The following is a 21,852-nucleotide window of genomic DNA, read 5'->3' on the forward strand; positions in this document are numbered from 1 at the left end:
AGAAATGATTTTTTAAAATACATTACTTTTGTATTTTATTAAGGAATGATAACACAAATGTAAATTTAAAAATAATTATGCATATAAAACATTTAAAATATATGTAATTAGGCATGCAACATTGATTTCTATTATATTAGCACTTGAGAAAACAATGCCCACATATATCTAACTGTTATAAATTGGGGTGAATAGTGATATGTAATTTTATGAAGCCAAAGGAATAAAGTAGTAAGTAATTTGGTGGCATCGGGTAGAAAAATACGTTCATTAAATTCAAGCTTTCTAATTTTCTACTGTAACATAAGAAAAGTTATATTCATACTTATCCACCCATAGCTGAAAAATAAACATAAAAAAACCAAAAAATGGCTATATTTTGAAAGTGTTTCATTTATAAAAATATAATTACTTATATTTGTACTACACGTACTATTTTTGAAAACAATTTTTTATTTTTTTTCTTGAGATGGAATCTTGCTGTGTCGCCCAGGCTGGACTGGAGTGGCACGATTTCAGCTTACTGCAACCTCCGCCTCCTAGGTTCAAGAGATTCTCCTGCCTCAGCCTCCTGAGTAGCTGAGACTATAGGCGTGCGTCACCATGCCCAGCTAATTTTTTATTTTTAGTAGAGAAGGGGTTTCACCATGTTTGCCAGGATGGTCTCCATCTCTTGACCTCGTGATCTGCCCGCCTCAGCCTCCCAAAGTGCTGGGATTACAGGCGTGAGCCACCACGCCTGGCCTAAAAAACAATTTTTAATCACAGTAAGGAAAGGTTTGTTTTTTCAAAATCAGACAATGGTGCCATGAAATTTTTCTAGCATTTTCCTAATAAAATCAAATGATCTAAAATACATAAACTTGGATAAATCTGATGAACTTAGATAAACAAAGCTATTTAATACACATTAATTATGGGCTAATATGTAAAAAGAATAGTAGTTTAGTAGTCTTTCAATTTCACATGGTCTTCACTATGCAATCCTCAATCACGGAGGCTTTTTTTTTTTTTTTTTTTTTGAGACAGAGTCTCTCTCTGTCGCCCAGGTTGGAGTGCAGTGGTGCGAACTCGGCTTACTGCAAGCTCCACCTCCCGGGTTCATGCCATTCTCCGGCCTCAGCCTCCGGAATAGTTGGGACTACAGGCGTCTGCGTAGAGGCCTTTTTTATATCACTCATTGGAAAATTGGGGCCGGGTGTGGTAGTTCACACCTGTAATCCCAGCACTTTGGGGATACTGAGGCAGGCAGATCACTTGAGCTCAGGAGTTCAAGACCAGCCTGGGCAAGATGGCGAAACCCCATCTCTACAAAAACACAAAAATAAGCTGGGTGTGGTAGCATGCGCCCGTAGTCTCAGCTACTTGAGAGGTTGATGCATGAGGATGGTTTGAGTCTTCAGCCTGGGAGGTGGAGGTTGCAGTGAGCCAAGATAGAGCCACTACACTCCAGCCTGGGCATCAGAGCCAGATCCTGCCTCCCTCCACCAAAAAATAAGACTTAAAAAAAGGAAAATTGGAATCTTTGGTTTTATCTGAATGAGTACTACTAAAAATTGATTTCTTCCCTTTTAAATGACTAGGGAAAAGAAATTTTAATTGAATTTAGAATTTTTTCGTTTTACTAAATGTTTAGTTTCTACTGTGAAACAATGAAAACATCTTAAGAATTAAGTCTGAAAAAAAATCTGTAATTTCCAATAGAAAAGTGGAGCTTAGAAATCAGAAATCAAATTATACAGTATATAAGTATTTTAACGAGAGTTTTTAAGAATTTTAAAATCTTTGAAAATGTTATTATCACTTTAAGTTTAAAAATATGGAGCTTTAACATGTTTCCTCGATCACTAGATGCATGAATTAAGCCTAGGACATTTTCTGAATGCAAAATGGTTTGAAAATTAAACAACTCATATTTGAGTTTCATGGTTTCTATCTAAACATTTTTTACAGGCCAAGTTACAATATCCATGGAAATGCTTTCAGTTATAAATATGGTATTAACAGGATCAAGAACAGCTGACAAGTAATTACAATTAATAAATTTGTTCAAGTTGGCAATGGTGTGTCTAAAAAATTAATGAATTTGATAAAATGTCACAAATGCCCTTCCTTGGAACCAAGAGTTATAAGCTATAAGTTAATCAGAATATAACTCTGAAGTTCCATTTGAGGCACATTTTCTCATGTTCCAGGGAGAAAAGCACCATAACCTCCTGTAAAATATTCCTTTTTGATACTTCTACTGCCATCACTTCAGTTACCTTACTGGAACTGCTTAATCTATGTTTTTTCTTACAAGTATTTCTGCATATAATGCAGTATGCTTTATAGCTAAGGTTTAACATTTCTAGATACATCAAAAGCTAGAGCTAAGGTTTACCAAATTTAAGAACCTTATGAAGTTTATAATTTTGTATCTCAAAAAAAGGGCACGGTCTTATGTATCTTTGATTTACTTAGAACAAACTACATATAAATGGCATAGTTTTTTAGTTATTAATAAAACACTAGCTAGACTATAGATAAAGGGGGTGTGTGTGTGTGTGACTAAGAACAGTAATAGAAAGGTCAACTCAATTAGAACCAACAGGCTATAACAGCTCAAATCTCAAAGCTGAAGGGAAATGACATACATTATTCTACGCATACTCCTCACAATTCTGATGGTACCTTCAGTGGAAACCTTTTCCTATAACTGTCATGTACTCAATTTTAAATGTAAGAAAGTTCAGTTACTAAGTGGTTGTATTTACAGTAGAAACTAAACCAGTTGAGAATTATGCAGTTAAGTAGACTACCCAAAAGACTGCATCTTTTCCCTGTTCTACTTTATCACAAAAGGGCAAAAACTAAAATTCTGATCTTTCACTTTCAAATGTCCATATCCCATCAGCCTTTCCCAAACTGTGTTCAACAACAACTCTTCTGGTAGGGCAGAAAAAGAGTTCTGGAGTTCAAAAAGTTTGGGGGAAACATTACCTATATTAAGCCCCAATAAATCCCATAGCAAATAAACCTTCATGTGATATCCGCTAGTGTTTCTTAACTTTGAGCATGACATACTTGTGAGACAGTCTCTCAACACTCTTCAAATCATTGTTCTTTGAAGTTCACAGGTCAGGAAAACCGTGAGTTTGATGATGGTTTTAGACAACAAAAAGCAAAGAAATCCCTCCAACTGTTCCAACGTACCATTCTAAAGTGCTTTCGATTCAATTTACCAAAGAGATAATTTCCTTCATTAGAATATTCCTTCTAAGAAATAGAATAATTTGAATAAATTAGTGATACAAATCAGTCCCTAAAACCTACAAATTCAGTCATGATGTGTGATTCCGGGTAATCCATACCAAATCCTTCTTTTGCTGCTCTTCATAGCTGAGAATATTTATCAACTAAGATAAACAAATAACTAACTCAAAAAGACAATATGACACCATAATCACATTACTAAACTATTTACCAATATCTGGATTGAAGATTTCCTCCACAACCAGCTGAAAAAATTCTTTGGAAACACCTCCTTCATCAACTCCTTGTTCTCCTTCAAATTCCACATACAACTGCTTCTTCAAGTCTGCAGGATTTTCCATAGCGATCATCTCTAGCTAGTGATTGAAAAGACAAACATGAAAAGAAGATGACTGCTAGTATCAAGAAAAAAGCAAAATAAAAACAAGGAGTAGGGTTAGGAAACAAATACAAATTTTTGACTTTTTGTATGTAAATGGAAACAGAAAGCAAACTGATAAAAAGCCAGTGAAGACAAAGATTCAGTCTTAATGATAATGAAAAAGACACAAAAGATACCGGCATAGTAAAAAGCTTACGAACTTTACTGATTTATTACAAAATTAACATAGAGTTAATTAAGATTTTATTACTTGTGTGTTAACAAGTCTGGACTACACAGTTAGGACATGGAAAAGCAGCTAAATACTTTCAGCAAAAACAATGGAGTAGAAGTCTGACCTCAAAATTGTCCATTAGTAGTCCTTTATTTTTATTAGAATAGAAACTCAAGAGTTAAGTCTTAATATCTACTGTCGTAAGTAAAATATTTCAATTAAGAAAAGTACACTGAATAGTAAAGCAGTTTATGATCTCTCACAATAGGACTTAGTACAAATTACCACCTTTTAATGGGTTAGAACCCATCTTATATTCACATTTCCTTAAAAGTAGGTGAGACATAACCTTACTCATGTCCTTACTTTTTTTTTTTGGGGGGGATGAAGTCTCACTCTGTTGCCCAGGCTGGAGTGCAGTGGCGCGGTATCAGCTCACTGCAACCTCTGCTCCTGGGTTCAAGTGATTCTCCTGCCTCAGCCTCCTGAGTAGCTGGGATTACAGGCAGGTGCCACTACACCTGGCTACATTTTTTATTTTTAGTAGAGACGGGGTTTCACCATGTTGGTCAGGCTGGTCTCGAACTCCTGACCTCATGATCCTCCCACCTTGGCCTCCCAAAGTGCTGGGATTACAGGCGTGAGCCACCGCACCCGGCCCTTACTCTTAAATTGTAAGTTATCAAACTTTAGTGTCTAGCATTTTCTCAACTATAAATCTTTTACCAAATATTCTTGTGTACCCATAGAATTATGAATATGCAGTAATTAACCTCATTGAGATTAATCACAAAATCAACACTAGCAATATTAACTGTTTATACTGCATTTTGTTTTATTTTATGTATCTAAAATTTACTAACAGTACGACTGTATCCAGTACATGGACAGATACTGTATCTAGTACATGGATGGATACTGTATCCAGTATCCATCATATCTCCTAACTTGCCTTCAAACATCTGTTGGCTGGTTAAAAAATTTTAATCTTGGAGATGAAAATTTACCAAAACAGGATGGATATTAAATGTGTTCAGGTTATTCCAACTATTCCAAACAGAGTTTTAAAAATGGTTTTGAAAAATGCAATAATCATTGAAATAACTGTAATACAGCATAATAGTAGTTAAGGTAATAATACTCATTTGGACAATCTAGTCTGTCTATAAAAAATAAAATCTCATAAATTAACGCATCAGGTCAGGTTGCCCTAGAGCATTGTTTTTTTCAAACTTGTCACCTGCAACTCATTAGTGGGTAGTCTAATCCATTTAGTGGTTTGCAATCAGCAATGGGAAAATCAGAATGCATTCCACAAAGTAATGGACACCTACTGTTTTGTGAAACTTCTGTTTCAATTAGATATCAGACGGATATGTATGTACTGGGATGCTATGTAAAATACTAGGGATTGCAGTCAAAGAGTTTGACAAAACTAGCTGAAATTATCTTCTGGGTATCTTCCAACTTTAGGGTCCCATTCTGTGAATTTAGTCTTTAGATTTAAATAATGTCTGTTCTTGTTCAACACCCATCTCTAATATTTACAAAATCATTTTTAGGCCACACAGTTTGAGACTGTTTTGTTGTGGAAAGATCAAGAGTCAGTCAGAATACACCTTACTAGTCCCACCTCTCACTTACCATAACTTTTAACCTTTAAACTTTAGCAAGCGATTCAATTAAGCCTCAGTTTCCTCAACATACTATAAGTTGTGAAGGCTTATTAAGAATATATGAGAAAGAGTGTTACCTTTTAAAACAATTTTGCTCTTTGAACAAAAGATTTGCAATTTTGTGTCCCCAAAGGAACTTGATATAGACTAGTTCCAAGATCTAGAGTCAAACAAATGTAGATGTGAAAATAACCTTGGGGAAAAAAAAATAGTTCCAGTTGGAAACCTGTTTCAAGCTACGGAGTATATAGAATTCTGAGGAGACTAAAATTAGAATTAACATCTTAGCTCAAATGTGGGACCAGGCCAACATTCCATATTGCCATGTAATCCATTCTGAGTTTCCTTCTGCCAGTTCCCAACTGGCTAGTGTTAAAGATGTAAGTCAGTGTTTATATGTACCTTTACATCCAAAGGTATACTTGCTTTTATCAAATATAATGTATTCCAAAGTGGAAAAAAAAAAAGATTATCTGGTATTTAGACTATGCATTCTACAGCTTTTCCCCACTAACGTTCATAGATGAGAGCTGACTCCTCATCATCAATGTAAAACCTTTTAAAGGACGTGGTGGAGAATTTCTACAGGATTGAGAGGCCCTGTGTTCTACCTAGTCTCAGCTCTACCTAAGACATGTCAAATGACAAATGAAGCAAATTTATCTTTATTATCCATAAGATGTTACATGCCTGTCCACTTCCACTGATCTCTATTCTATGCTCTCCACCTTGGTGCCAAAAGAATGTAATGCAATGCAATATGTTCTATTGTAAATGTAAACATACAACTTTACCTATTTCATCTGTAAAATAAGCATAATACTATAGCAATAAATTAATGTTTGAACTGCTTAGATTCCCTGCATAAAGTTAGTGTTTAAAAGTACTAGCTGTTGTTGCTGTTATTTTATTGGTTCTAAAACTCTCTTCAATGATGACCAATAATTTTTTTTTTAGGATTATGAGTGATTTTTATTTTCCTTATTCTTTTCCATATTTTTCCATTTTTTACAACAAATACATTTTTCAGAGTCAGAATATGTTCGAATATAAATATGTAAAGAGAGTAATTTGAAAAGTAGTTGGTAACTGAATTCTGTAGACAAAAATTTTGTTATTACCTATTTTAGATTACCATTCTGCTACACATAAGTGATTTCATAAAATACTGTGCCACTTAAAAATAAAGGCCGGGTGCCGTGGCTCACACCTGTAATCCCACCACTTTGGGAGACCAAGGCAAGCAGATTGCTTGAGCCCAGCAGTTTGAGACCAGCCTGGGCAACATGACGAAACCTTGTTTCTACAAAAAACTCAAAAAAAAAAAAAAAAAAAAATTAGTGGGGAGTGGTGGCATGCACCTGTCATCCCAGCTACTCGGGAGGCTGAGGTGGGAGGGTCAAGGCTGCAGTCAGCCGAGATCGCGCCACTGTACTCCAGCCTGGATGACAGAGTTAAGACCCCGTCTCAAAAAATAAAATAGTAAAAACAGAATACATAAATAGCCCTTAAAACTATTTTATTTTAATTAACACATAAAATTTAGCAATAACCATTTTGATAAAGGCCATTATTACATAAATAGCTGTACTGATAATTCTTTTTCTTAAAAATAACCTCCATCCATTGTTCAATTTAAAAAAGATTTAACAAATATAAACCGTAAAGGTGTATTCTTTCCCTAATAGTTATGCTATTTAAAACTGTATGTTGTCGTTGTTTAAACACAAACTTCACCATAAAACTGTAAGTCAGAAGTTGTTTTAAATGCATTAGAATATTTGAAATTTGGAAGACTATGTCAAAACATTCTAAAAAGGAGAATGTGCATGCATGCCTGAATTTATTTGGTATACAGATGTGAATTTTTAGGTATTTTTAAAAGTACAGCGTATGTTGTATTTATTTAATATGGACACTAGCAAGAGACAGAGATTACTGGGGAAAAATAAACAAAAACATCCTGGATATAATCATAGCTACCTCTTCACTGCGTAACTTCCTCTTCTTTAGGACTCTTGACTTCATCAATTGCTGGATAAAATGATTTTTAATTTCTGAACTTTTTAATTGGCCATGATGAAGAAATCCTAGGGTGTTCATTTTTTTAAAAAATCTGACCTGATATCAAAGTATTTGCAGAATACCTAGCAGGATGACATCTTAATATCAAAATATGGTATTACTAGACTTACAGGAATCAAAAGGAAAACCTCCTCACTTAAAATCTTAGTTTCCTGAGCTATTACATCAAACCCATTCATAATTTTTTTAAAAAAAAATCTTTAATAGCATGAATATTTAAGTAGAAGCAGTACTCAGATAAGAGAGACCTCTAACACTTAAGAATGCCTGGGATTTCTAAGAAAGGCTAGCTTCAACTACTTCAGTCAACTTGAGGCTTAAACTATTGCCTGAGATTTCTAGGTTATCCAGATTTTTTCATGTTCACTATAAACACATGAAGAAAAGTCTGTTACATCTCAAATGTAGTTTAAATGTTTGGGTAATACCAAATCACACAATCATGTATGTCCATGAGACCTGGAATCCTGACTTCTACTTCCAATTCTGCCATTAATTTATGTAGGCTAGAATCTCTTTTAGATTTCATTTTCCTCACATGTAATACTAAGAAGTTTGATGTTTCATTGTCTTAAATTATTATATAATGCTGAGGATCTATGTATATATAGGCTCCATTCTCTCATTCAGTTTCTGAGAAATTACTTTGAGGGCATAAACTAAGAATATTTCTTGGTTTCATTTTTTATTTCAATTAGAATAAATCACAAGAACAATGGAAATTACATGTTAACCACAATATACTGTATGTGTAAGATAAAATTAAATATACCTAGAGCAGCACAGAATAATCTTATTTTTAAAGCTCTGTGAGTCAATGAATGAATAAAAGAATTAAGTTCGTGTTTTAATAATAAGAGTGTTCACCAACGCTGGAAGCTGGGAGCTGAAAATGCTGGAAGCTGGGTTAGACTGGGCTATTAGAAACCAGATGAAAAGGGCCAGTGACTTTCAGAGGGGATTTTGCAGAACCTCCTGGTAGTGGGGCTTTTTATTTGTGCCAATCACCTTTATTTGTGCTAATTCCTATTTTTGAACTTCCCTATTCAATTCCACATCTCAGCCATTCCTTTTGGTTTTTAGGTATTTATGTGAAATTCTAGAACTCCCTGACTAATTGGAACCAAGTTTCACACCACCATCATCCTCTATTCCAAGCTTGCTGCCCCCATGATCCTCTTAAAAATCTGAGTTTCCGAAAGACACAAACATACTTGTATATCAAAATGGCCTTCCTTTCTCTATGTATGCTCACATACATACATACATAAACATACATGCACAAACACCCCAACCCAAGATGTACCAAAAGCCACCTTCCCAAATATTGGAGTCTGGCTTTATCAAAATATCTGTGGAGTATTACCAGAAATACAGATTCATAGGCTCTACAATACAGCTTCTAATCTAAACCTCTTAAAGGATACGGCCCTGGATTTTTTTTTTTTTAGAACAATTTTCGCATTCAGATGTGAAGGCAGTTTGGGAGACCTCATGATGGCAATACTATGTTCTTCCATAAACTTATAACCTCTATCTTCTCCTTTAAGAAGTAATTTAAAAAATCTTAATACATATCCTTGGAAGTGCTTCATCTAAGAAAAATGAGAAATTATCTACTTGTAAAAGAACACGCAAATGGGTAAATATGTAAAAACCTCATCACATTTAGGAGTGTCTTCATTCAATGAAAGGTGAAGTCTAAGCTCATGTTTATCACTGTACTGTTTTCGAAGGAACAATAAGAAAAAGTACTGAAAGTCAGTCCTAGGGGAACTATGGCAGTAAGCTAAACGGGGTAGGGTGGGGGTGTTCTAGGCAGTTCTAAAGTGTTTGTGAAGAGACAATTTCTATTCTATTGATTCTAAAATTCACTTTTCTTTTTTCACATTATCTGTGAAATCAGATTATACCATACAAATGACAGCATCTTACAATGAATTGCTGGTATTTTTCTGTCTTAGCAGTAATAAAATTATAGTGTTTTCTACAATCACAGATTAAAATACTACAAACATGAATTCTTCTCTTGTCATCAAAGACAATTTCTCTAAAAACCTCAGGAAAAAAGCTGCTAGTCTGGTTTGAATATCACAATATACAAAAGCAATGAATATATTTTTTTTTAAAAAAATCCATAATTATTAATTCAAGTTACCACTCCTCAACAGAAAACATACAAGAGTCTCATATATGAAGTCACTATTTTCTGGGCTTGATTTCTAAACTAAGGAGTGAACTCTTCTTTCAGCTCTTAAAGCCTAAGATCCCATAATTTTATTTATCAATATTAAGCTTACCACAAAGTTTCTCATTTCTTCTTTTCTACCCAATGCTGCTATACAGTTCCAAAATTAGCAAGTCATAAAAAAGTGGCCAATAGTTTGTTCACTGTGATATATAAGAATGAGGCTTAAAAAGCAGAGATTCTTGGGAAATAAGGTCTTGAAAAACTCATCACTACTTTTGAGCTTTCACATGAGAGAATAATCTTAAACCACTTTCTACTATAGACCTTCTACTATGTGTTACTAAAATATGTGGCTTTTTCATAATCATCACCTGCTGTGAATACTTAGTTCAAAAAATTACGCAGGTTATCAATTTTACTTCTAAGACCTATTTTGATGCTGGTTTTTCCAGTGTTTTCACATTCTGTTATTTAAAAAAAAAAAAAAAAAGAAAGAAAGAAAAGGAAGAAGAGAAAGCAAGGGAGAAAGTTAGTTAAGAGTAAAATCTGCTTAGTGGGAGCATTTAGAGTCCCTAACAAGCTTCTCAGTGAGCATCATCTCTTTCTACTTTAACAGTTTATTAAACTGCCTAACACACATGATTTCTGAAGTGAACTGCTTTTGTGGGCAGGCAATATTCAAGTACATATACTATCTAGTGAATCCTGATTTATAATAGGCCACACCATATTATCTAGTTTTGATATAATTAAGCAGAACTTGCTTAAAAAAAAAAAAAAAAAAAGTTACCATAATTAAAGAGCTCACAGTTAATTTTATACTAACACCTGAGAAGGCTTTAAAAGCGGTTGTTTCCTTAAAATTCTAGAATAGAATTTAAGAAATAGAATAAAGTATACACCAAGTACTTAAACTTTTGTTGTTTGTTAGGCTTGCTTTACTAGAGAAAAAAACGGGGGGACTGAGGAAAAGAAGACTGAGTAGACTTCTGAGCAAAAGACAGATAAGGAAGGTAGACAATTTTTTGAACCCTGGAATGAATCTTGCAGTGTAATTTCATTGCTGTTAAAGGCTAGACATAGCTTTTGATGAAGACAGCAGAAGGGATCTCACTCAAGAAGCCAAACATAAAGTATGTAGCTTCGGCATTTGCAGTTCTGCTCCAACAATGGATAGTCATAGACAGACCTCAACATACCTTTCATAAAACATCACTCACATTCTTATAAAATACCCTATCATTCTGCTAAACTATGTAAAGCAAGGTGCTGGCTGCCTTATGATCAGTCGTTAAGTGTATTAATTATTCATGTGTCTCAAAACTATGTAAGTGAAATAAAAAGGGTACCAGAAAGCAAGCAATAATAATGACTTCAGGCAGTTAAAGCCCCCTTTTGTCTCTGCTAGAAAACCACCCGAGTTGCTTAAATAATGCAGAATCTTTCTCCACCACTATAAACATATCTGACATTAAAAACAAAAACAGTAACAAAGAAAAAAACACACAAAATCTCTGCAATTTGTAATTTCTGAGATGTCAACTTTTTCCACTGGGCTATAGTTTTATGAATTCTCAAATTTAGACAATTCTAAAACTAAAATTTAGACATTCTAAAACTAAAATACATTTTAAAGTAAAAATCACATTTCCTAGTTGTGTCAGACAACTTTCTCTACTAGTATACTATAGTATTATTAACTACCTTAATTTTGGTTGACATTAAATTTTACTTGAAGATGATAAAAAAGCAGCAATGACAGGGATACCTAATACTAGAAATACAATAAAACTCTGAGACAATACACCTGTGACAAATATAAATTCTGGTAAAATGTGACTGACAATTGGTTTCTGTCTTCTGGCCACTCTTATATTCTTAAATAGATATACTAAAAATAATCTTTTGTGGAGAAAAGCAAAGCAACAAATGGCAACCCCATCTGGAAAACCAGGAAGTTAAGACGAGTACCTGAGTTTCCAGTATTTCCCTGCTCGATCTCCCTGCACTTGATGTTACAGGCACCACCACGAATCCCCAAATTTTTGGAATAGCTGCTGTTTTCCAGAAGTTCCAAGACCCAGAGTTGTCTCTATGAATTTTTAAGTGGGAAGAAACTACCACAGCCAGGCAGTGCCGTCCATACAGGGATATTCTAAGTGGCCCAGCAGGGCTCAACTCTTACTGGCAACAGGCACTGGTCTGCCATGGTCACTTCATCAAGTTCACAACTCTGAATTTTACATGATGGAATTTTTTGGACACTACCTATAATTTTATGGTATAGTTTTACTGTACCATTTCTCCCAGTTCAAGACTTCACATCCACACTTATTACTGGGTATCTCCACATTTCTCTTGTTCTGGTCTTTGCCCAACACTCTATTCTCTTCTGAATGAAAGAAACTTTGGATCTAGTATTCAAGATTTAGAAAACCCACTCTTTTTCAAAGATAGAGTGAGCATTATATAATACAACCGATACTTTGTAGAAAACATCTATAAACTTGGACAGGAACAACAAAGTATAATACTTATATCTAAGATCAGAAATGTCCATGTGTTCCTATGCTATATGGTATCATTTTTTTCAGTCACTTTTAAAATGAATTCACTGAACTGTATCATGATATCCCCATTACTAGGTTTTTAATCTAGCAGCCCAACTTACCCGGACAAGTGCATCATCTATGATATGGTCACGTCTAACTTTGAGTCTCAAATATGGATTCAACTGCTGTCCTTGAACTAAGCTGTAGAGAACAGTGATTCTTCGTTCACTGTACATGCGAATTCTATTGTCATAATATAATCCCAAATTCTTTGTGACAGCATTTAATATAAAGGGACATGTCATAAAAGAGAATTTGTTCTCTGTTTCTACTTTGAAAAAAGTATAATCTTTATCCATTTCTAGAACCTCATTCAGTGGTTCATTAATAAACTCTTCAAAAGGGATAAGTGGTTTTCGACAATCCAGGGTTTTAACACCAAGTTCAGTTTCCAGGGGGTCCACTCGAGGACCTTTCTTGTTTCTTCTTTCTTCTCCCAAAAGCTCCTGAAGTGTCAGCTCACTGGATTCAGGGATGGGCTCTTCATCATCTTCTTCATTGTGATTTGTGTCCACTTCCCCTCCCACTACATTTGCATAGTAAACCATTTTCAAGCACTTCGAAGCAGCAACAATGGCATCATCATCGTTCACTAGATTTCGACTGTTAAATTCATTGCTTATGACTTTGTAAGTAATAAGTTGCTGAAATGTCTCCATCATTCTCCGAATCTGGTCTGCATTGTATTTAGACCACAGTCTGATCAGTTTTCCTTGGGCTGCAAGGGGTAGCTTGCTCATTGCTTTGCAAAATAATGGCAAAGCCATTTCCAGATATTCAGGACTGTGGAGATTTCTATTCTCCATTACGATAATGAACAAATTCAGATAATTAGGATCTCGAGAGTATACATTGTGATACGTCAAGTCACATTCCACGTTAGGTGACAAATATACAAGTGCATTGAGAAAGGCAGTTTCAATTTTTTCATTAGACAGCAATCTGGTGTAGACCCTTCTAATGGCATCAATATCCACAGACACATCATCAGGGCCTAGTTTTTGCAAATTGTTGTCTCCCTGTGAGCTATCACCTATCCTTGAGGAAGATGCTTCTGAGTCTTCTTCCATAGCAGCAGCAGAACATGCAGCTTTTTCCTTTTCATCTTCATCCTTGTCTTCATCTTTTGCTTGAAGAGATTTCAGTTCTTCCTTGGTATGTTGTTTAACTTTCCGGAAGCTCTGTACCAATGCCTCAGCACTAGAAAAAACTCTTCCAATAACACGAATTAAAGGGGAATAATCCTCTCTTTCTCTACATAATTCAAGAATTTCATATACCTTCTCTTCTGTTAAGTAAGTCACATCTAGAAAATCAGAGGAAAAAAGAGAACATTTATTTTCATAATATGCATGTTTACCCTGTTGCAAAAAGTTCTAATAAAAGTAAAACAGCCAAACATTGTAGTCTCAACATCATTCATGATATACAACTCTAAAAGTATCTAATACTTAGATTCAGCAAACAAAATTCAATGCTTACCTATTTTTTTCAATGAACTACCTACACCAATGACCTCACCCATGCTTTTACATTCTTTCAACAATGCATAACTCTTAATGAGATCAGGAGAGTTTAAACTTTCTTTATAATCAAGATATCTATTAATGTATAGCTTTATTTATAAATATGAACCAATATGTCACATACTGATTAATCATAATACAGCTCTTAAAACCTCACTGTAGAACAGAAATACTACTAATCTTCTGAGAGTTTTCTTGTTTCAGTACTCCGTTCTCAAAAGACTGAGAAGGCAAAGTCTTAAAAGAAAGGTTCCTTCAGCATCTATGTATGTATTAAAAGAAAACTGGTTCATTTTGGGTCTTCCTAGTTTGTTCCAGGGTAGTCATTCTGTGAGTGATTGAGAAGAATATACCATTTCTCATCAGCTCTTGAGCAGAAACTGCTTTCTGCAGCCAGCAATCAGGTTAGACTAAGTCTCATAGAGTGACAGAAAATAGTTTTTGAGCAATGAAAACAAACAGTGCGAAGAAGGCAACTTATGAGCTGGCAAGCAGTGCAGAGACTATGTAGTCATCAAAATCTATTTCCTCTTTTCCTGGGCACAGAGTTGGACCACATTTCCCAACTTTTTGAGATAAGTGTTATTTTCAGGCCAATGCTTTCCCCCTTCTGGCTAACAGGATGAAAGATATTTTATTTTACAGGTAAAAACAAATGATATATTTTGTGTACTGACCAACATAATACTGAGAATAGTCTTAATTCTCCCTTTCATCAATAAAGTGACATACTTATCATCATCAGATTAACTACTTAAGGGGTTAATTTTAGAGGCACACAATCCTACCTCCATTGTGCCAAACATACCTTTATACATGTACTATACAACATGTAGAATTTTTAATGACTCCCACCTCTGCTATAATATATCTGTTTCACAATGAAAGACAATATAAAATGTAAGTGATCATTGAATGGTCTCCAAAAATTGAACCACAAAAATACCAAATTTTATCATACTAAGGATCTGATCTGTGGCCAAGCTACAAGAGTGTCAACACTTGCAGTTTCTTTTATGGGCCTTAACTCTTTAAGAACTAATTCTCAGGTCTGTTCTATTAAGAATATATAAGCATCTTTTGCTAAACATCAGTAACCTTTTCCCCAAAAGCGTAAAACCACTGGAAGTCTATTTCTCATTATTTTCATTGAAAATTTTTATAATACCTTCTTCCAAGACAATGCAAAACCCCTATCTAATTTCCCAAAATGTAACAGAAAATTAAGACATAAAACACTTTGCTTCCTGAGCAAGTCATAAGCTTAACAAAGACTTGCTTTGCATGCAGTAATATGGCCTGTCCTAGGGATCACGATTCTAGACTCACATGTCCTTTGTTGATATGTCATGCTTTCGGAACATCTCCAAGTGATTCTGACAGTCTACTAATCCTATATAGAATGTACCTATACTTTTTCCATGTAGTGTTTTTTGTTGTGGTTGCTGTTGTTGTTTGAGATGGAGTCTCGCTCTGTCGCCAGGCTAGACTGGAGTGGCACGATCTCGGCTCACTGCAACCTCTGCCTCCTGGATTCAAGCGATTCTCCTACCTCAGCCTCCCGAGAAGCTGGGACTACAGGTGCACACCACCACAGCCGGCTAATTTTTTTGTATTTTTAGTAGACACGGGGTTTCACCATGTTGACTGGGCTGGTCTCAATTTCTTGACCTCGTGATTCGCCCGCCTTGGCCTCCCAAAGTGCTGGGATTACAGGCATGAGCCACCATGCCTGGCCTGTAGTGTTTAATATGTTAAACTGAATTTTTCAGATATATAGATAAAAATTAGTCAAAAAACACTGTAATTAGATATGAACACTCATAAAGTTTGGTTTACTGATAGAGCTGTTCTACTGAGAATATATTAAATAAGACATTTTTTGTAAGATTTCTTGTGATAAATGTGTCCCTGAAAATACTCAATCTTTTAAATTCTGCACTTAAAAACCTTTTACACAACAAGAGTTTGGTGCAGACTACTTAATACTTACGCAACTTTGTGATTAGTGTTAATAAACATAATTAATAATCAAAATAAGAGTACTAGTGCAGAGAAAGCATTTCTAATTTCTAATATATGATAGTAACTGTAAAACACTGCAAAAACAAAAACAAAAACAAAACAGTAAAGAAGAGGGAATAGTACCAGTAGATTAGAAAGCAGGAAAAAGGAAAGGTCAAAACTGCTAACTAATGCAGACTTCAGCAAAAAGAGGTGGGGGCATAAAGACCGGATAAAGCCACACAATAAGCATCTCTAAGATGGAGCATGTGGCCAAAAGAGCAGATGAGTGCATTCCTCATGTATCACACCCCCCCCAGCTGGCTGCATTCCACTGTGCCAGCACTCTGCGTTCAGTTACTGGTACTCTGTGGTGCACACTTACTGGAGAACTGTGTACAATAGAGTCAATGCAGCTTCCACATTATACTGACACACTATATATATAGACATTTACCTATTTTTCCACAGTGTGTGAGCTAATTCATGAAACAGAACTATACACTCTGAAGCAACAAAGTTGTGTAAAGTGATGAAAATAATTCTATTGTGGAAACAGTAGAGGTTATAACACAATGCCACTTCATTAATTCTTTCAAACTTGATTCAGATGATGTTACTGAAAGTTTTAGAGGCAAATGCCTCTAAAATTCTGTCACTTACACGTCATAAACAAAAAGCTTTCTCTCTTAAAATACAATTGCCTCTGCGTGTGTATGGGGGTGGGGGTGCAGGGGCGCTAAGCCCTGGCAGTCATTCAAAAATTTGATTACCGTGTTACTAATTACATTCACTGAGGAAAATAACTTGGAGTTTTAGTATTAGCGACAAGGTAATCGAATCCTGAATTTTGGACACAGGACCATTTAAAAAACAAAAGACCTGAGTGAAGATTGTCATTGGTAGGTCACCACCCTTGGCAGCATGACTGTACCAAATGTTTGTGAGGAGAGTGAGAAGCATATATTTGAAGGAAATGTAGAATTCTCACATAACTATCACAAAATTTTGTCTTGCCTTCTAAAATGGAAAAAACCCACTGCTTCCTCTTCCTACTTCTTTCATCACATCATCCTGAGGTTCCAGAACTCATGCCAGATACTGAGTCCAGTTATTCTATAACTTAAATAGATGTTGTGGCCTAGTTTTGGAGATTAACTATCAATTAATACTTTTTTTCCTAAGAATTTTAAAAAGTTCAAATCCATCTATTAACAAATGAACTTTTGGCATATGATCTGCTTCTAATTAGCAACGATTAAACCTGTAAAATGTAGTTATTATTCCTGTCCTTTACCAAAACAAAAAATTGGTTCTACGGTATCAAAATGTCTTAATGTCACCTAAGAAAAAACAAATAAAAACTCATACATTTAAATCTCCCACATGGTTTTCAGCCAACAATTCTCAATTAAAAATAAAACATCTTACCTTTAAAATCAATTCTAGTGCCTTTCTTGTTCATTTTTATCTCAGAGCAGGAGTTGTTGGGGGCACCTTTCGAGTTCTCAAGGTAAGCTGAGCTTGCTCCTTTCTTGGAGGGATGAGGATCACAGAGTTTTGCATTAATCTTATAAAGCTCGAGGGCTTTAATAGCTGCTGCATTATTATCCATACGAAGAAAAGTTGGACAGGAAGCACAAAACTCATTCGTGCAGGCTTCATTTCCACAGCCCTCAGTTAACTGGTGGTAGTAGCGTTCTATTAGATGCTTTGCAGCTGCTCGCTTCCTGTACCAAACAGTCAAACAATAAGCACAGTGATTAGTAGAGCTGTCATGTACAAAGCCCAACAGATCATCAAGGCAAAAGTTAGTCAAGCACTGAAGTGATTAACCTGTGTGCGAAGATGAGAAGTAGAAAATGGAGATGCACTATTTACCAACAACCCCTGACTAGTGAAATAGCTAATAAATATTTTCTAGGATATTATGATAAAGAATGTCAATGCTTACTGACTGCATTAACAGAGTATACACTCCTTTGGTTTAAAAGGGGGGAGGGGGGCTCGTCTGATGGTATATGTGCTTAAGTTGTTTAGTACAACAGCTGAAAAATCACCAGGTTTACAGCTAAGAGTTTTAGGATTCTATCATTTTAAAAATTAGCAGTAGGAAAATCCAGTTTTCCTTTACATAATCACTATTTCATATTTAACAGTTTGTAAACATTTGACTTACAGTTAACACAGAATATCTATCTGGAATAAAAACTATTTTTCCCAATTATCAACCACATGGGAGACTTAAAAATAAATTTGTAAGTGGAATATCCAAAGCTAGTGTTACACTGAAAGAAAGTGGCTGCAGCCTGAGTGAGGTAGATCATGACTGTAATCAATCCCATAACTGTGGGAGGCTGAGGCACGCAGACTACTTGAGCCCAGGAGGTCAACACCAGCTTGGGCAACCTAGTGAGGCTACTCTCTACAAAGTGTTATTTTTTTTAAATTAGCCAGGTGTGGTGGCATGCACTGTAGTCCCAGCTACTTGGGAGGCTGAGGTGAGAGGATCACTTGAGCCTGAAAGTCAAGGCTGCCATAAGCCGAAATTCTACCACTGCACTCCAGCCTGGGCAAGAGCTAGACTTTGTCTCAAAAAAAAAAAAAAAAAAAAGGAAAATAAAAAAGAAAAAGAGGCTCCAAAGTATACAATCTTAAATCTAAAACTTGTCACTAAACCTCCTCCTTAGTTCCACATTACAAGATGGAGTATTTTAAGTTGCATCACTCAAAATCTTGTATTCCTTTTACTCTGTGAACTTAAAGTACACAGATTAATGTCCTATTTCAGCTGTTACAAGAGAGCTACCAAAACTGAGGAAGGAATTATGTGATCAAGTAAGAAGTTAGATGACATTATCTCTATATTCAACACTAAAGAGTCTGTACTTCTACTAACTGATGATGAGAACACCATAATTTCAGTAGAATAAACTACTGGATCCAAAGAAACGTAAGTCATAGCTATTCCTTTTGGTCCCAAATTCACAAGTATGGAAATAAAAACTACGAAGAATCAAAATTATAAGAAAAATAATTCAGCTAATTTTCAAAACATTCACAGAATTATCTTACTAACATGTAGGACTAAATGACCAATGGCAGAGAATTTACATCTTGCTAATCATGAGAAACTCAGTAACAAGACAGCAAGTAAGTGAAGAGACAAATGAGATCCAATTTTGTCTCAAAAGAAAGACGTTGACTGTCTAAACTATGCAGGTAGGTGACAAAAAGTGATAATTCACACAGATTCAATTCATTCTGGTGCTTATATTTTTTCAAATGTTCCATGCAAATTTACCACTCACTGCATGCAAACAGAGAAAAAAGAAAACCCACAAAGCACACGGAAAAATTGCATAAACATGACTTAGAGACATTTTGTTATCTATGAAGCTATAAACAACCCAACCTGAAAATTAAAAACTGTTATCACAGATTTATCACTATGCAAAATATGAAAGTGAAAACATGTAAAAATAAAAGGGGAATGGAGAATCCAGAAACTTTAAAACATACATTGTTAGTCTTCAGTAAAGAAAGGGAGATAATGTCATGTTCTCCCAAACTACAGTGACTTCCCTGGTGAAAATGTAAACAGGTATTTCCTTTCTGGAGGAAAACAGTGAATACGTATCGAAAGTCTTAAAAACATGAATACCACATGAATGAGATCCTACTTGTGGAAAACAATTTGACAATTTTACAAAAATGCAGTTTCCATATCTGAATAAAATCAACATGTTTAATAAAAGATTACTTAAATGAACTGATAATAGGTCACACAATAAAATAAAAACTATCAAGATTGAATCTGACAAGGAACTGCCTAGTCTTCCTGATATATCACTAACTGACAAAAGTCAGTTACAAGGTAGCAGGTGTAGGATGAACCCATTGTTATTTCAAAGCATTAATAGCATTTTCTCTGGATGATGTGATTAAATTAGTTTTAAAACTTCTTTCATCTTTTGATTTCTTATTTATTCTTTCCATAATAAGGATGCTACTTGCATATTAAAAATTAATAACTATAAGGGGAAAACAACAGTTTTAAAACTTCATATACATGATTTGGATGGCCCCAAGATGTATTAAATTGTCTCTGATTTTTAAAAAAATTATAAAAGTCAAAATACTAAGATAGATATTTTTAATGTGAGCTTTTATACTAAAATAACTTCCCCAAAACCTGTCAGATACATAGTACTTCTTTACATACTACATAGTAGGAGAGTGATCAGCACAAACAGAATGAGACTGAAAAATCAGAAGACCTGCATTAAGTGTCATCCTTCTGTCCCTAAGTAGCTGTAGGATCCTAGGGAAATAACTGTCTGGGCCTCAGTTTTCCCAGCTTTATGAGTCCCTTCAGTTATAATTTTAAGTTATTTTATGTAATAGGGAGGTGAACAAGAAACCAGTATTTGTTGGATGCCTGATAACATATTACACACACTGCGGGGCACTTTGACATAGGTTATCTCATTTGAGTATCATGATACTGAGGATTATCTTCAGTCCACAGCCAAAGAGAGAAATAGAACTGGAGTCAAATCACCAAACCCAGATCTCAAAGAAAGTACACAACCAAGACAAGAATAGGAGTCCAGGAGTCTTTCAGCTTCAGAGTCTAAGTCATTTTGACTATACTGTTTTGCAGAAGGTGATTCATTTCCAAACAATTATTTTTTAACATGAGTAATACTGAAGAATTCTATGGAAAAAAAATCTCATAACTAATGTGCAACTGGGAAAAAAAATCTGAAGAATCATAATGTGAACCTCACATTTACGCATATATCTGGTACCACAAAGGTAGACCAAATTTCTTGAGGAAATGGAACCACCACATTCTGCAAAGCTAATTTATCTCTAATTTTCTGAGGACCTATGTGCTATGCATTTTATAGACATTCTCACGTTAGAGGGGAATAAACCTTAACATTTAAGAGCTTGCATTCTGAGGCCACATGCCCAAGTTCACATGATGGCTCTACCTCTTAATTAACTATGTGACCCTGAATGAGTTACCTGACCTTTCTGTACGTCAGTTTCCTCATAATTTAAGTGGTAGTATCTACGAGCATTCTCATGATGAGAGTATTATTATTCTTCACATTATCAATTGTGAGAAAATTAAATGTGTTAATATATATAAAGTGCTCAGAACACTGCCTGGCATACTAAGCACTATGAAAGTGTTAGCTACTACTATTATTGTTGTAATTGTTATCACCCTCACAAGTGTATGAGTTAGCACTATAAACCTTCATTCTGCTGATGCTCAGAGAAATTACATCAATAAGTCATTCATCTAATAAGAGATCTGAACTCGCTACTAAATTTGAGCTTTTAATAACTATTAAGAGGAGGATATGAAAGTAGACCCCTGTATTTGATCTGCCTTTCTGTGCCAAGTTAACAAACAGCAGCTACACTGATGAGACAGGACTAAAGGAAGCCAGGTCAGAAACTCCATGTTAATGGTGGAATCAACTATATTAAGCATTCTTCTTTTTCCTCACTCCAATGACACCTTAATTTATCTGACCTCATCTGTATTACTATCTAATTTAGGGTATGTAAAAGGCATACAAAATTTAGAGCACATAAAGGGGCCTCTATGTTGGAAAAGTATACACTAAACGACTTTTTGGTATAGTTCCTGTGCAAGGTTAATCCTTGTACCATATGGTTCACCAAATCATAGCTCAAGAGTCAAACCGAGTTCATCACCTATTTTTGTATGTCTCTCAAGCTTAGAATATTGTACATATTTTAATGGCTGGAAAAAGTTTAAAAAAGAGTATTTTGTGATGTGAAAATTATATGAAATTCAAGTTTCAGTGTCCATCAAGTGTACTGGAACATACCCAAGTTCATTTATTTATAAATATACTA

The 21,852-nt window shown here is 35.0% G+C and overlaps 2 protein-coding genes across 18 annotated transcripts in view; one reads left to right on the top strand and one right to left on the bottom strand.

The window, feature by feature from the left end:
• LOC139364070 (uncharacterized) overlaps positions 1-21,852 on the top strand; it is a 145,163-nt gene that overhangs the window by 83,272 nt on the left and 40,039 nt on the right. The window lies entirely within an intron of this gene.
• Positions 1-21,852, bottom strand: part of LOC105499079 (ubiquitin protein ligase E3A) — a 99,549-nt gene that overhangs the window by 19,962 nt on the left and 57,735 nt on the right. For all 10 annotated transcript variants that reach the window (XM_024786837.2, XM_011771510.3, XM_011771511.3 and 7 more), the window contains 3 exons: positions 17,377-17,675; positions 12,475-13,721; positions 3,467-3,611 (listed from right to left, as the gene is read on the bottom strand). In XM_024786837.2, coding sequence (XP_024642605.2) covers positions 3,467-3,611; positions 12,475-13,721; positions 17,377-17,675 — 1,691 coding nt within the window. The remainder of the gene's footprint in view (positions 1-3,466; positions 3,612-12,474; positions 13,722-17,376; positions 17,676-21,852) is intronic.

Source organism: Macaca nemestrina, chromosome 7, assembly GCF_043159975.1.
Source record: "Macaca nemestrina isolate mMacNem1 chromosome 7, mMacNem.hap1, whole genome shotgun sequence".
Taxonomy (NCBI): Eukaryota; Metazoa; Chordata; class Mammalia; order Primates; family Cercopithecidae; genus Macaca; species Macaca nemestrina.